We start from the raw sequence: 15,160 nt of genomic DNA, 5'->3' as shown, positions 1-15,160 counted from the left end.
GAAATTCTTTAGTAAAATCTAATTAGGAGATCATCTGGGTACTTCTGACAGACGTTTGATAAGACCCTGGGCCCTGTGTGGGAACTCTGGCTACCATCGGGTGGCTTTTGGTTAATGTGGGAGCTAGAGAGCTGGGGGGGGGAGGGGGGAGAGATCTACTACAGTGTCCTGTTTGTAGCCAGCAGCCTAAATGAATTTTTTCTGTATTCATTAGCTCTTCCACAATTAGAATCATAGGACTGGAATGGACCTCTAGAGGTCATCTAGTCCAGTCCCCGAGCTTTCACCTTTTGAATGAGTAAGACAAAACAGAGCTATCCCTTGTTGTGTTCTCTTTCCCCCTTTAACAAAAAGGCTTCATTGAAAATCAACATCTCAAAAGAACCACCAGGTTTGGATGGGGTTTGTTTACTAGGCTGGTGTAGAATGAAGGATCAAGCAGAGGGCACAGACAGACCTTGCTTCTCCCCTCCACCCTATAAAGTGTTCACTAGGAAGGAAAGTGAATGAGATTCTGCTTATCCAGGTGTGAAAAAGCAGAAGGGACCTAAATTTATTGTTGTGCAAAAATCTGTTCTCCTGGACCCCGATCTGAAGTCAATACAGCTACAAAAATATAACTGTCCCCAGAAATTGGCCTTTGTTCTCATTCCCTTCTCAAATCACAGTCATTCTATGAATCATAGAACCATAGAGCTGGAAGAGACCTCAGAAGGTCATCAAGTCCAGCCCCCTACTCTAGGCAGGACCAATCCCATCTAAATCAACCCGGCCAGGGCTTTGTCAACATCCTTACCCAACATCCCACTTGAAAAAGAAGTTTGAGTTGGGGCAGAAAAAAAGATTCACCTCTGGTTTCATTCCAAAAACTGAAAGCTAAATAAACCTGAAGTTAAAGTAAGGTGGTGTGCAGATGCAGTAAGAACCAGCTGAGGCGCTCTGCTGCAGGAGGTGGGTGCACTGCCAGCCAGGCTCCTAGAGCTCTCCTGCAGGCAGTTGTGCTAAGCAGCAGGCAGGTGAAAGGGGCTGGCTAGGGGTGAACCCCACACTGGTCCTGGCTGCCTGAGCTCCCACACCATGTAGGAAGGGCAGAAGGGGCTGAAACCTCCCCGATTCCTACCAATGCTGCCTGTTGCTTGCTCTCCCCCTTCCATCACTGTCAAGGAGTGAGAGGGAGCTCTTTCTAAGCCACAGGGAGCTGCTTTGCCTTGTCTTTCTTGCAGGCAGAAGCACTTCAGGCTCCAGCAGGACTGTGAGAGCAAGCTCACTCCCCCAGCCCTGCCTCCTGCCTGAGCAGGAGGGCCTAAGGATATAACCTTATTAGCCTAATGGTTAATCTGGCCCTGCATATGGACTATTACATTTCTATTAAAAAACAATCAGGGTCTTGTGGCACCTTAAAGGCTAACACATTTATTTGGGCATAAATGTTTGTGGGCTGGAGCCCACTTTGTCAGAAAATTAAGAATCTGTATCCTTTATTCCATGGTACTCCGAGAGAACCAATAGAAGTCATCATGCATCTAAGATGCATTAGTTTTGGGGCCTGACAACCTTAATCACCCTTCTTTAAATTATTGAAGGTGTGTATTTAAGCTAGGAAAACTTCACATCATAGTTTTTAATCCACCTTCATGCAGTGGGCCAAATTATGCCTTTAGTAAAAAATTATGCAATCCCAATGATGTTAGTAGGGTTGTGTATGTTTAACCATGGCCAGGGCTGGCAACAAGCTTTGCTAAGCCCTGAACAATATGGGGGGGGGGGGGGGGGCGCGCTTGGCTTTGGGCCCCCCAGAAGGGGTGGGGCCTCAGGTGGAAGGGTCAGAGCTAGGAAAAACCACCCTTCAGCTCCACCCAGACAGTGCTGTGTGGGCTCTGGTGGTAATTTTAAGGGCCTGGGGCTCCAGCTACCACTCTGCTGTAGCAGTAGTGGTGGCCCAGAGCCCCAGGACCTTTTAAATTGCTGGGCCCCATGACAAGTGCCCCCTTTGCTCCTCCCTGTAGGGAGCTCAGACCATGAACAGAATTAGTGTATGATCCTCAAGTGACCATGTAACTCAATAACTGTCACACCTGGATAACTGGAGACAGAACTGGGCCTTTGGTGTCATCATTACATAGATTAGTAATTAGTAGATTAGTCTTGCCCTGCAGATAGTAAAATATTCAAGATATTTCAAGCTGATAGCTGTTTAGAAGTCTGATTTAAATTCCTGGAGAGGAAAAAAGAAGTTGGAAAGTTGGATGCAAAATATTCATAACAACATCCTTGATTGCACAATTAACAATATGTAAAATTGTGTTGTGGATCACCTTGAAAAGCCTGTCTTCAGGATATGAAGTGCAGTTTTAAGACAAGACATCTTGTTAGGGACACTAATGTAGTTTGAGCAGAGACATGGAATAGATTTTTTTAGGGGAACAATCTCCCTTATTTGTGTAAAAGGTTGATTACCAAAGAGTTCAAGACTTTTCTGAATGACAGATTTGACTAATGTTGTGGGGACTTCCAATTCCCTTGCCCTCATCACTTCCCCTGCTACAAGGCCTCACCTTGCTGAGCTGATCCAAGAGTCTTTGGTTCTGTTCAGATAGTTCCTGGACAGCTCGTGTTTTCTCTCGATCTGCTTCACGACGGTGAACCTGCTGCTTCTCCAGCTCATCCTGTAGCTGTTTCACATCACTCTCCAACTCTGACACCCTTCCTTCCCATTCCCCTTCTTTGTTCTCAAACCGTCGCCTTAATTCGTGTTTCTCTTGTTCTAGATACTAGGTAACAGAAAGAAAGAAAAAGATTATGAAAGGGGGGGGGGGAAATCACAGGCTGCTGGATGTTCCCACTGGATTCCCCATTCCCAGATGTCCCTCATTTTGCATCAGTTCCTCTCTGTACTTCTATGCAAACACAAAACAAGAATTTGCTACTTCTGCATGACTTGCAAATCTATATTAGAGTCAAGAAACAGGTACTGAAAAATCTTCCTATTCCAATAATAAATCTGCCCATGTGCTTTGTAGATAAAGAAAGAAGTAAAAAATGCCAAATTTTGTTTTGAATACAGAGAAACAGCAAAGCACACTCTGAATGTCAATAAGCAGAAAATTTAGGTCACAGACTAATTAATAATTTAGACAAACATGAGTCAACTCAAACAATCTTTGGGAGGGTCAATCTAATAGCATCCTTTCTATCACTAATAGCATCCTGTGATTCTTACCTTGCTGTCAGAGATCTTTAAAAACACTTCTGTGATGCTTTAGGCACCCTGCAATAAAACTTGCTTCTTGTCAAGTGGCTCTTTCTGACCTAATTGGGTATGTAGTGGTACTATGTCAGCCCTAGGCAAAATACAGCCCGCGGGCTGGATCCGGCCTACCAAGCCACTGGATCCAGCCCACGGAGGCAGCAGGGAGCCCTAGGCAGGCTCCCCTGCTTGCCCCGCAGCCCCGTGTGCCATGCAGAAATGCGGCTGCCAGGCTCTGTTTCTGTTTCAAAACTGAAGGAGAGGAGGGAAGCTTCAGGAGTCGCCCCTGCCCCCAGCACAATCCCATTGGCCGCTTTCTGCTCCCGGGCAAACGAGCAAAGCCGCCCAGGCGGCGGCTTTGCTCTGGTGTCCCTGGTCTGCTGGGGGGGTCCAGCGGCTTTGCTGGACCCCCCCAGCAGACCAGGGGGACAGGAGCAAAGCCGCGGAGCACGCCCACAGCAGGACAGCCCGGGCGCGCCTGGGCTGTCCCGCTGCAGGCGTGCTCCAAGGCTTTGCTCCCCGTCTCCCTGGTCTGCAGGGAGACGGGGAGCAAAGCGTTGGAGCACGCCCGCAGCGGGACAGCCCAAGCGCGCCTGGACTGTCCCGCTGCCCGCGTGCTCCAAGGCTTTGCTCCCCGTCGCCCTGGTCTGACCAGCAGACCAGGGAGATGGGGAGCAAAGCCTCGGAGCACGCCAGCAGTGGGACAGCCGCGGCGCGCCTGGACTGTCCCGCTGCCCGCGTGCTCTGCGGCTTTGCTCCGCGTCTCCCAGGTCAGCAGACCAGGGAGACGGAGCAAAGTCGTGGAGGACTTGGGTGGTCCCGCCACCCCCGTCTCCCTGGTCTGCTGGGGGGGGGGGGGGGGGTACAGCTAGTGGCCCCCCCCCCCAGCAGACCAGGCTTTTCTTGCCTACCCCTGGGGTAGAGCAGCTGGGGGCTGCCGGGTTGGTCCCGCAGCGCCGCTCCGGACTAACCCAGCAGCACCCCAGCTGCTCTGCCCCAGGCGTCCCCAAGTCAGCCGCTGCTGAAACTGACCAGTGTCACGTTGCTGAATTGGAGGGAAGCAGCCAGATCGCTGCTGCACCCCTAGGTGGGGGTGTTGGCCCCAGAAATTGGTGTGGGGGGAGCCATGTGGGGTATTGAATGGGAGATTATCGTTTGTTGATCTTATGTACGCTATTTATGTGAGTGTATAATGTCTATGTGTGTAGGTAGGAATCTGTAATCTGTGTGGAAGCTGAATATTTCTGTGAATGTGGTTAAGCATTGCTATGGACAGGCTGAGTAGCAAAGCCCTGTGGAACAATGGCTCTCAATAGGCTATGGACACACCCAAAGAATGGGATTTGTCACCTGAGGGCAGCCAGCAGGAAATATAGAGATTGGCCTCTGACCAGGTGACTTGCGGCAGACTAGAAGAGGCCAGGAAGGAGTATAAAGAGGCCATGTGGTCGATGCCATTTGGTTCTCAGCTCAGCACTTCATCCCAGAGGCAGCACTGCAGGGATTGAAGAGCCCGGAAGACCTGTGAACCCATCCTGATCGTAGGATGTGCAATAAGGACTTTTAACCAGCAGCTGCAACACCTCTGCTAGAGCCTGCATCGAGGACTGGGAGATTCGGTGCATGTAACGTACTGTACTTTAATAACCTTACTCTCATGCTTTTCTTTCTTGTAATAATAAACCTTTAGATATAGATTCTAAAGGATTGGCCCAGCGTGATTTGTGGTAAGGTCCAGAGGGTAAATTGACCAGGGATCTGTGGCTGGTTTCTTGGAACCGGACAGAACTTGTTCGGGGTAGGTGGGATGGGGTGCTAGGACCCCCCACCCGTGTATAGGCCCGGGGCCATCTGGGGCACGGATATTGCTGGGGTGTCGGAGGGGTTTTGCTCGGGAGGCTTCAGGCAGGCTGCTGAAGCGCTCTGTGAGACTGGTTTGTGGCCTGTGTGGAGAGGTCGCCAGTCGGGGGCTGTAAGGAACCCCGGATTTGAGCAATTCGCCCTGAGCGGACGCCCTTAGCTGTGCCCAGACACGGCCCGGTCCGTCACAGTGGCGTAGTCGGCAGGATCCACAGATCTTGGTCAATTGAGCTTTGGGATCAGGACCCCACGCTGTCTAAATTTGATTTTTGGTGTTGAGAGTTTGGTTGATTAAAGAGCCGCTGCAATGAACCCGGAATTATATGAGAGTCTGAGCAAAAGTGCTCTGAAGGATTTGTGCTTGGGGAGAGGCATTGCCTTTAGGAAAAGGGCCTCTAAACTAGATCTGGTAGTGTTGTTACTAACCAGAGATGTGGATGAAAAGGAGAAGAAGCAAGCCAAGGAGGCTGCTGAAAGAAGGCGGAAGGCAGATGAAGAAATTGCTAAGAGACAGAAGGAGATGGATCGGGAACTTGAGGAGAAAAAGGCAGAATATGCTGAGAGACAGCGGAGGGAAGAGGTAGAGCATGCAAAGAAGATGGCCCTAGCCAAGGAGGAAAATGCTAGACTTGACCTCTAGCTTAAGAGACTAAAAGAACAAGAGAGACTGTATCCTCCTGAAGGTTCAATGTATAACTCTGTGGGTATGGGGTATGCTTATGATATGGCAGACGTATTTTGCCCAGCTGATGTGATGACCCAACCCCAAAGCATGTGTGAATGCAAACCTTGTGTGTTACCTGTAGCTAACAGGGAGGTTTGGGAAGGGGGTGCATGTGGGTATGAAAAGTTTCCTGGAGCTGTGGCTGGTTTCATGGGAGCTGGTCAGTCTCCCTGTAACCAAGGGGAAAGTGTCTCTATATGTGAGCCTGTGGGTGAGGGCCCGTCTGATGCCTCAGAGGTGAGGCTGGAATCAGAACCAGGGCAAGAAGAGCCCAGAAATCAGGGAAATGTTTCTCTGGGGCAGCCTGGAGTGGCTGGCCAGAGTGAAGTTTTAGTTGAGGAGCTGGTGGCTGGTGAGGTTTGTGGAATTGAACCTGCACAAGCTGAAATTGAGTTGTGTGAAGCACAGTGGGTGCAAGCTGGCGATTTGGCTGGTGGAAGTAGCAAGGGGGCAGTAAAGGAAGCTGTCCCAGTGGCTAGCTGTATGCCTGAGATTAGCCAGGGGTGTTGGGACAAGGGAGAAGCTGTCTCTGGTTGTCTGGCTGTGTGTGGGGAAGAGTTTCTTCCTGTGTCTGAGGAAGGTGCCCCACAGCCTGTGAAGGCTGAGAGCAGTGTGGTTGTCCCAGAGTTGGGTCTGGATATGGCTAAGGCCCAGGAAGGGGGTGGCCCAAGGTTTGTGTCTGCTGGGGAGAGGGATGAGGTGACTCAGGTAGAGACAGTCAGTGTTTTACCAGAACCCCAGAGACCAGACAGTGGTGACCCTGATATTGTGCCTGATGCTGCTGTGTTGCTGGCAGAGGGGGGAGCTGCTCAGTGGGAGCAGGGAGACCCCTTAGCCCGGGCACAAGGAGAGAATGAGGGTGTGTTAACTCTGGTGCCTAATGATGGTGTGGACGTTTACAGCCATCTAGAGAGCTGCACAGGGAGTGAAGATGCCTCTGACCCTGTCTCTTGTGAGTCTGTCTATGTGCCTGAGAGGGGATTATCAGTGAATCCACCTGAGGGGCCAGAGATGACTCAGGGAATAAGGGAATTGCAGGAGGAATTGGTTGTGGCTCAGCAGGGCAAGGCTGCTGCAGAGCCAGGGAAGGGTGAACTGCTGCCTAAGGAAGCTCATAGGGAGGAGAGTCCTGGCAGTGCTTGTAGCAAGCAGTTTGCTGTAACTGAGGGAGGTGACGATGCCTTGCTGGGAGAAGGCATTCAGGAGAAAGCTCTGCCTGTAAACGGCAGCAGCTTCTTGTGCGAGACACTTGTTTTGGTGCCTGACAGACAGAATTTGTCTGTTAACAGTGACTCCAATGACTTGGGTTTAGGGAAACCCAGTGTGGATGGTGTTGGAAAGGTCTCAGAGGGACTGAGGGTTGTTCCAGATGAGGCAGGAACATCCAGAGAACTGGAGCAGGCTGCTAACCCAGTGACTGTGTGTGACCAGCTTGCTGGGAAGTCAGTGTGTGTGGGACAGGATTATTCCCAGGTGAATGAGGAGAGTGGGAACTTAGTGTCTCAGATTCAGGAGAAGGGCTGGGTAGCTAAGTATGCAGAGCAGAACAGCTGTGTGGTCACTCTCCCTAGGATGCAGGAGATGGCAATTAAGCTCCCATCTCTGGACACTGTGGACACTCATAATCAATCAGGGAGGTTGATATCTGGTTCCATGTGGAAACAGAGGTTAGAGAGGGACAGAGGAGAGACTTGGGAGTCTACAGCTTACTGCTGTTACCCCACTGAGTGGGGGAAGGGGGAGAATTCCAGGGCCATTGTGAGCCAGGGAGTCACGCCCAGCCAGCCCTTTGTCTTGGTCAGGCCAGAGGTTTCAGGCCTGGAGCCCACAGGACAGGGAGGAGGGGCAGGACTTGCTTTGACAAAGAAGATTTGCAGGTTGAACCTGAAGGGAAAAAACTGCAATGGTGTGGGGCCAGAGAAGGGGCATGATGGGGAATGTCAATATACACCTGATATAGGATTGTTTTTGTTACTGATGTTAATTCTTGTAACCAATGTATTATTGTTGCAGAGAATTGTAACGGTATACAGTGTGCATGAGCTTATGAAAATACCATGTAATCTGTCTGGAGATGCACCAAACGACAGACGGTATGTAAGGGGACATTGTGATGTTGCTCTTTCATGGTTAACACTTGTAACTGGTTTTGGAACTTCTTACAGGACAAAAAGGGTTCCAGCCAGAAGGTCCTGTGTAAAAAGGAAACTGAGGCACACCACCATTTTGGTTGGGGAGGCCTGTGATGCCCTCAGTGATGTTACTGGCATCACTTCCTGCATCAATTTTGCGTTGGGGGTGTCATGTTGCTGAATTGGAGGGAAGCAGCCAGATCGCTGCTGCACCCCTAGGTGGGGGTGTTGGCCCCAGAAATTGGTGTGGGGGGAGCCATGTGGGGTATTGAATGGGAGATTATTGTTTGTTGATCTTATGTACACTATTTATGTGAGTGTATAATGTCTGTGTGTGTAGGTAGGAATCTGTAATCTGTGTGGAAGCTGAATATTTCTGTGAATGTGGTTAAGCATGGCTATGGACAGGCTGAGTAGCAAAGCCCTGTGGAACAATGGCTCTCAATAGGCTATGGACACACCCAAAGAATGGGATTTGTCACCTGAGGGCAGCCAGCAGGAAATATAGAGATTGGCCTCTGACCAGGTGACTTGCGGCAGACTAGAAGAGGCCAGGAAGGAGTATAAAGAGGCCATGTGGTCGATGCCATTTGGTTCTCAGCTCAGCACTTCATCCCAGAGGCAGCACTGCAGGGATTGAAGAGCCCGGAAGACCTGTGAACCCATCCTGATCGTAGGATGTGCAATAAGGACTTTTGACCAGCAGCTGCAACACCTCTGCTAGAGCCTGCATCGAGAACTGGGAGATTCGGTGCATGTAACGTACTGTACTTTAATAACCTTACTCTCATGCTTTTCTTTCTTGTAATAATAAACCTTTAGATATAGATTCTAAAGGATTGGCCCAGCGTGATTTGTGGGTAAGGTCCAGAGGGTAAATTGACCAGGGATCTGTGGCTGGTTTCTTGGAACCGGACAGAACTTGTTCGGGGTAGATGGGATGGGGTGCTAGAACCCCTCACCCGTGTATAGGCCCGGGGCCATCTGGGGCACGGATATTGCTGGGGTGTCGGAGGGGTTTTGCTCGGGAGGCTTCAGGCAGGCTGCTGAAGCGCTCTGTGAGACTGGTTTGTGGCCTGTGTGGAGAGGTCGCCAGTCGGGGGCTGTAAGGAACCCCGGATTCGAGCAATTCGCCCTGAGCGGATGCCCTCAGCTGTGCCCAGACACGGCCCGGACCGTCACAACCAGCGGCTGACTACAGGAAGCCAGAGGCAGAGTTGCTCTGCCCCAGACTTCCTGGAATCAGCCGCTGATCAGTTTCAGCAGCAGCTGACTTGGGGACGCCTGGGTTTCTTAAGTTGAATCTGTATGTAAGTCAGAACTGGCATCCAGATTCAGCCGCGGTTGAAACTCATCAGTTTCAGCAGCGGCTGACGCCAGTTCCGACTTACATACAGATTCAGCTTAAGAACAAACCTACAGTCCCTATCTTGTATGTAACCCGGGGACTGCCTGTATTGTGTAGCCATGTTGGTCCCGGAATATGAGAGAGTCAAGATCTCAAAACACCCAGTCTCTCAATTTGAAACAAAAGCCAATCTAACTATTAAACAATGCACTGGGAGTGAAAAGGTCTAAATGTTAAAACCATGGACTTTGGGGAAAATTAAACTAATAAAGTTGTGTAATTAAACAATATTTTGAACAAATGTCACTGTAACAGGGCAGCTGCCCTGTACTGGCCCCTTTAAGAGCCAAACCCTGGCCTGGAGCAGGCCCGGGGAATTCAGCCCAGCTGGGCGGCGTTGGCCAATTAAGGCCCAGCTGGGAGCTATAAAGGGGAAGGGCTGCTTCAGCACAGGCAGTGTGAGCCTGGCTGCCGAGGGAGCAGGACGCTCTCTGGAGCTAGGGCAGGGCTAGAGAGTTAGGCTGGGCCAGGGTGCTCGGACAGGCCTGCTGGAGAGACACCAAACCCCCAGAAGGGGGGCTCAGAGCGAGTGACTTGGGCACTGCTGGAGGGCAGTGTGGCGAAGAGACATATGTGACTGGAAGGGGCCCAGAGGGGAACGCCCGTGAGCGGAGGCCTGGCCAGACGGAATGGACTGATTCCGGGGACAGACGACGGACCCCCGCTGCGGTGGTGAGTGACCCCCTCGCGCCCCCTCACAGATGGTGGAGAATGTGGGCAGAAGATACGCGATCCCGGCCCTGAGGTAAGGGCCCCGCGTGTTCCTCAGTGGACCCTAATACCAAAAAAAAAAAAATAAAAAATAAAAACACCCCCGCAAAGAGAGAGAAGTTGCGGGGTTCCCTCCTCCCCTCTCGGTGAGCTCGGACGGGAGGGCCATGGAGAGAGAGGCAATGCCCGAAGGACTGACTAAGGGGCGACAGCCGCCAGTGAAGCTTCGAGCACAGTACTGCCAGGCTCTTCAGGAGGTGGCGGAACAGGACCAGGCCGGTCTGGGGGCCGCCCCGACTCCCCCGGCTAGCTCCCCCTCCCTGACCACGCGGGGACCCGCGGGGGATCCCGCGGTGTTTGCCCTCCTTGACTCGGGATGCAGCCAGACGCTTATCCGCCCCGATGCACTGCCTGACACCGCGGTGCCCGAGGGGGAGCTGCAGCTGTGGTGCGTCCATGGGGATGTGAAGACCTATCCTCAGATCCGGCTCCCCTTGACGGTACGGGGAGTCACCCGAATGATGCGAGTGGGCGTGGTGCCGCACCTGCCATACCCTATGGTGCTGGGTCGTGACTGGCCAGGTCTTACAGCTCTCATTACAGACGTCCCGGCACCGACCGAGCCCCGCGTGGAACTCCTGGGGGAGGAACTCCAGGCCGTCCGACCGCAGGGGTCGCTCGACAGGGAGGGCCCCGCCGGGCGCAACGCATCTGACCCGGCCGACCCAGGGCGCTCGGACCCGGAGGACGTGCCGGTCGCGCTGGACTCGACCGACTTTCCCCGAGACCAGCGGGAGGATCCCACCCTGCGGGAGGCCTACATCCAGCTCGCTTGTGTTGATGGGACGGTGGTGGATCCACAGAGGGCGGCACACTGGCCTCGGTTTGAGCTACGAGCCGACCGGCTCTACCGGGTCGGGCGGAACCCGCAGACGCAGGAAGAAGAGGCCCAGTTGTTGGTACCCCGGACCCATCGACGAGCCGTGCTGAGGTTGGCGCACGACCTTCCCGCCGCCGGACACCTCGGGCATGAGAAGACCCTGGCCCGAGTTTTGGCCCGCTTCTTTTGGCCCGGGGTGTACAAAGAGGTCAAAGACTATTGCCAGTCATGTCCAGCCTGCCAGCTCGCCGCAGCTCCCGGCGTGCCGAAAGCTCCCCTCGTCCCTTTGCCCGTGGTAGGGACCCCCTTCGAAAGGATCGCCTTGGACATAGTGGGGCCCTTTCCACGGAGCGCGGCTGGATTTCGGTATATTTTAACGATCATGGACTATGCAACCCGGTTCCCTGAGGCCGTCCCCCTCCGAAACACCCGTGCCCGCACGATCGCGAACGAGTTGGTGAGGATTTTTGCCTGGGTGGGGCTACCTCGAGAACTACTGACAGACCAAGGAACGAACTTTACATCCCGGTTGCTGCGTCAGGTCTGCGACCTCCTGGATATTCACAAGCTACAGACCTCCGTCTACCACCCCCAAACCGACGGGCTGGTAGAGCGGTTCAACCGCACCCTGAAGGGGATGCTGAGAAGATTCCCTCCAGCGGATATGAAGCACTAGGACCAGCTTATCCCCTTGCTCTTGATGGCGGTGCGGGAGGTGCCACAGGCCTCCACTCGATTTTCCCCCTTCGAGCTCCTGTATGGCAGACGACCTCGGGGCGTCCTCGATCTGGTTAGGGAGACCTGGGAACGGACCCCCTCCTCTTCGGTCGGGCTTCTGCAGTACGTACTTCGACTACAGGAGAGACTCACGCAGGTGGGGGCCTTGGCTCAAGAAAACATACAGGCGGCCCAGCGAGAGCAGGAGCGAGGGTATAACCGGGGAGCCCAGGAAAGAGTGTTTGAACCCGGGGATCGGGTGCTGCTGTTACTCCCCTCAGAGGAGTCAAAATTGCTGGCCCGCTGGCAGGGGCCGTATGAGGTATCCCGACGAGTGGGCCCAGTCACCTATGAGGTTCATCAGCCGGACCGGCGAAGAAAAAAACAAATATATCATGTGAACCTCCTCAAACCCTGGAAAGAGCGAGAATGCATGTTGGTCGCGCCCTACCCGTCGGAACCCGGGTTAGGTCCTAGGGTCCCTGACACCGAGGAGGAAGAGACACCCCAGCTCGCGGACACCCTGTCGCAGAACCAACGGCGCGTAGCCCAGCTCCTTGTCGAAACCTTCGCCAGGACCTTTACCTCGCGGCCGGGCCGAACCTCGGCGATAACGCACACCATCCGGACTCCGCCCGGTCAGGTCGTGCGGGAGGGAAACAGACCTCTTCCCCGACGGATGCGCGACGTCGTGGAACGAGAGGTCCACACCATGTTGGAGCTGGGAGTGATCGAGCGATCCAGGAGTGAGTGGAGGAGCCCGATCGTGTTGGTCCCTAAACCGGACGGAAGCCTTCGGTTTTGCATCGACTTTCGAAAGGTAAACGCTATATCGAAGTTTGACGCCTACCCGATGCCACGGACGGATGAGCTGCTGGAGCGCCTGGGAAAAGCCAAGTTCATAACAACCCTCGACCTGACTAAGGGCTATTGGCAAATCCCGCTGGATCGGGAGTCCCAGGAGAAGACAGCTTTCACCACCCCGTCCGGGCTTTTCCACTTCGTGCGCATGCCGTTCGGCCTCCATGGGGCACCTGCCACCTTCCAGCGGATGATGGATCGCCTGCTTGCCCCTCATCTGGTGTATGCTGCAGCTTACCTGGATGACGTGGTCATCTACGGGCGCGACTGGGAGGACCACATAAACCAAGTGGCGGCAGTACTACGAACGCTCCGTGACGCGGGTCTCACGGCCAACCCCAAAAAGTGTAAAATCGGCGTGCAAGAGACCACCTACCTGGGGTATCGTTTGGGGCGCGGGCTAGTCCGGCCCCTGGTGGGGAAGGTAGAGGCCATACGAAATTACCCCACCCCGACCACGAAAAGGAAGGTCCGACAATTTCTGGGACTGGCGGGGTACTACCGCCGATTTGTCCCCCAATTTGCTAGCATAGCGGCGCCGCTCACCTCTCTGCTCACGAAGGACAAACCTCAGAGAGTGAGGTGGGACACAGAGTGTGACTCGGCCTTTCAACAACTTAAAGAAGCCCTGTGTAGCGAGCCCGTTTTGCTTAGCCCAGACTTCGATAAACCTTTTTGTCTACAGACAGACGCCTCCGCCACTGGGCTGGGCGCCGTACTCTCCCAGGAGGTTGGTGGAGAAGAGCATCCGGTGGTCTTTATCAGCCGTAAGCTGTTTCCCCGAGAACGCCAGTATTCCGTAATAGAAAGAGAGGCCCTGGCGATCAAATGGGCGGTTGAAGCCCTAAGGTACTACCTGCTAGGGGGTGAGTTTACCCTATTGACAGACCATGCCCCGCTAAAGTGGCTACAAACCATGCGGGACACCAATAGCCGCCTTATGAGGTGGTATTTAGCCCTTCAACCCTATGTGTTTTCCATACACCACAGGGCGGGCAAGGCCAATGCCAATGCGGACGCATTGTCCCGCCTGGATGAGGAACAAGAATCCAACCCCGAGGTGGGGGACCGGGACTTATGGGGGAGGGCAGGTAGCCGGGCGGACTGGCCGCCCACGGAACCAGAGGAGGAGGAACCCCTCAGGACGCCCGGGTGGGCAGAGGCGGACCCCACTCAGTCACCTGACCGGAACTCAGAGGGCGGGGCAGGGAGGTTAAGAAGACGGCGGGAGAGGGCAGTCAGGGCCCAGCCACTGGAGGAGCGGGAGGCAGACCCCGAACTCCTGCCTGGGGAGGCTAAGGCCCGGGCTGGGCTGCCCCCAGCTGAGTTCCTGGAGGCCGGCCGAAACTTCCCAGAATGGGGTACGGAGGCCGGGCGCAGACCAGCCGCAGGAGCACCCCTGGACCCCGAGGACGAGCCCGACGGGCTGGACCAGCTCGATTCCCCGATGGGTGCTGGAACGCTGTGGCCGAACCGCCGGCGGGACCTCGCAGGACCCAACCCTGGACCCCTTGAGTGGGCCGCCTGGACCCTACTAGGACGACTGGGACAGCTCAACAGCCCGACGGGCCCTCAGAGGCTACAGGTACCTGGAAAGGGAGGGGGGAAGAAGGGGCCCAGGGGTCGCTCAGGCGGAGAGCCTCCACGGCCAGCAAAGTCCGGACTGAGGCAATCGCAGCAACGCGGCTGCACTCAGGGTCCCTGGGCCGGGGCGCAGTGAGACGGGCAGGCCTGCGCCCCCCCCCCCCCCCCCCCGGGCCGTCCCGGGTCCACTCCGAGAGGAGGACGGGATATGGACACACCAGGAACTGTGGCCCGCCTCATAGCAAGATGGGGGCTGGGACTTGGGGAACCGGGCAGGCAGCAGGGGAACCCCCCCCCCGGGAGATAGTTAAGGGGGAGGGTGTGTAACAGGGCAGCTGCCCTGTACTGGCCCCTTTAAGAGCCAAACCCTGGCCTGGAGCAGGCCCGGGGAATTCAGCCCAGCTGGGCGGCGTTGGCCAATTAAGGCCCAGCTGGGAGCTATAAAGGGGAAGGGCTGCTTCAGCACAGGCAGTGTGAGCCTGGCTGCCGAGGGAGCAGGACGCTCTCTGGAGCTAGGGCAGGGCTAGAGAGTTAGGCTGGGCCAGGGTGCTCGGACAGGCCTGCTGGAGAGACACCAAACCCCCGGAAGGGGGGCTCAGAGCGAGTGACTTGGGCACTGCCGGAGGGCAGTGTGGCGAAGAGACATATGTGACTGGAAGGGGCCCAGAGGGGAACGCCCGTGAGCGGAGGCCTGGCCAGACGGAATGGACTGATTCCGGGGACAGACGACGGACCCCCGCTACGGTGGTGAGTGACCCCCTCGCGCCCCCTCACAGTCACCTTCACTACTGTTGCTATTAAAAGAGCAAAATCATTGAGAAGTTGATTGGCTATAATAAAGCATTGGGCTAAATAACAAAAAGACAGATTTCCCTTAGGATGAAAAAGCTCACAGAATAAAGTCATAAGTATTTATATTGTGGCAGACCACAGCCTGTGAACTGCAAAAATCTTATCCTATTGGTGTCCGGGAGGTGGGCGGGCACTAGCCCGCCCACATCTAAAGGACCTCCCCACAGCCTACGGGGAGGGTCCA

The 15,160-nt window shown here is 54.6% G+C and overlaps 1 protein-coding gene across 1 annotated transcript in view; it reads right to left on the bottom strand.

The window, feature by feature from the left end:
- LOC112547596 (BICD family-like cargo adapter 1) overlaps window positions 1-15,160 on the bottom strand; it is a 281,178-nt gene that overhangs the window by 255,869 nt on the left and 10,149 nt on the right. The window contains exon 2 of the mRNA XM_075897779.1: window positions 2,556-2,771. Coding sequence (XP_075753894.1) covers window positions 2,556-2,771 — 216 coding nt within the window. The remainder of the gene's footprint in view (window positions 1-2,555; window positions 2,772-15,160) is intronic.

The sequence above is a fragment of the Pelodiscus sinensis genome, chromosome 15, assembly GCF_049634645.1.
Source record: "Pelodiscus sinensis isolate JC-2024 chromosome 15, ASM4963464v1, whole genome shotgun sequence".
Lineage (NCBI taxonomy): Eukaryota > Metazoa > Chordata > Testudines > Trionychidae > Pelodiscus > Pelodiscus sinensis.
Note: the sequence above shows the minus strand (reverse complement) of the source record. Positions and strands in the feature narration are given on the sequence as shown.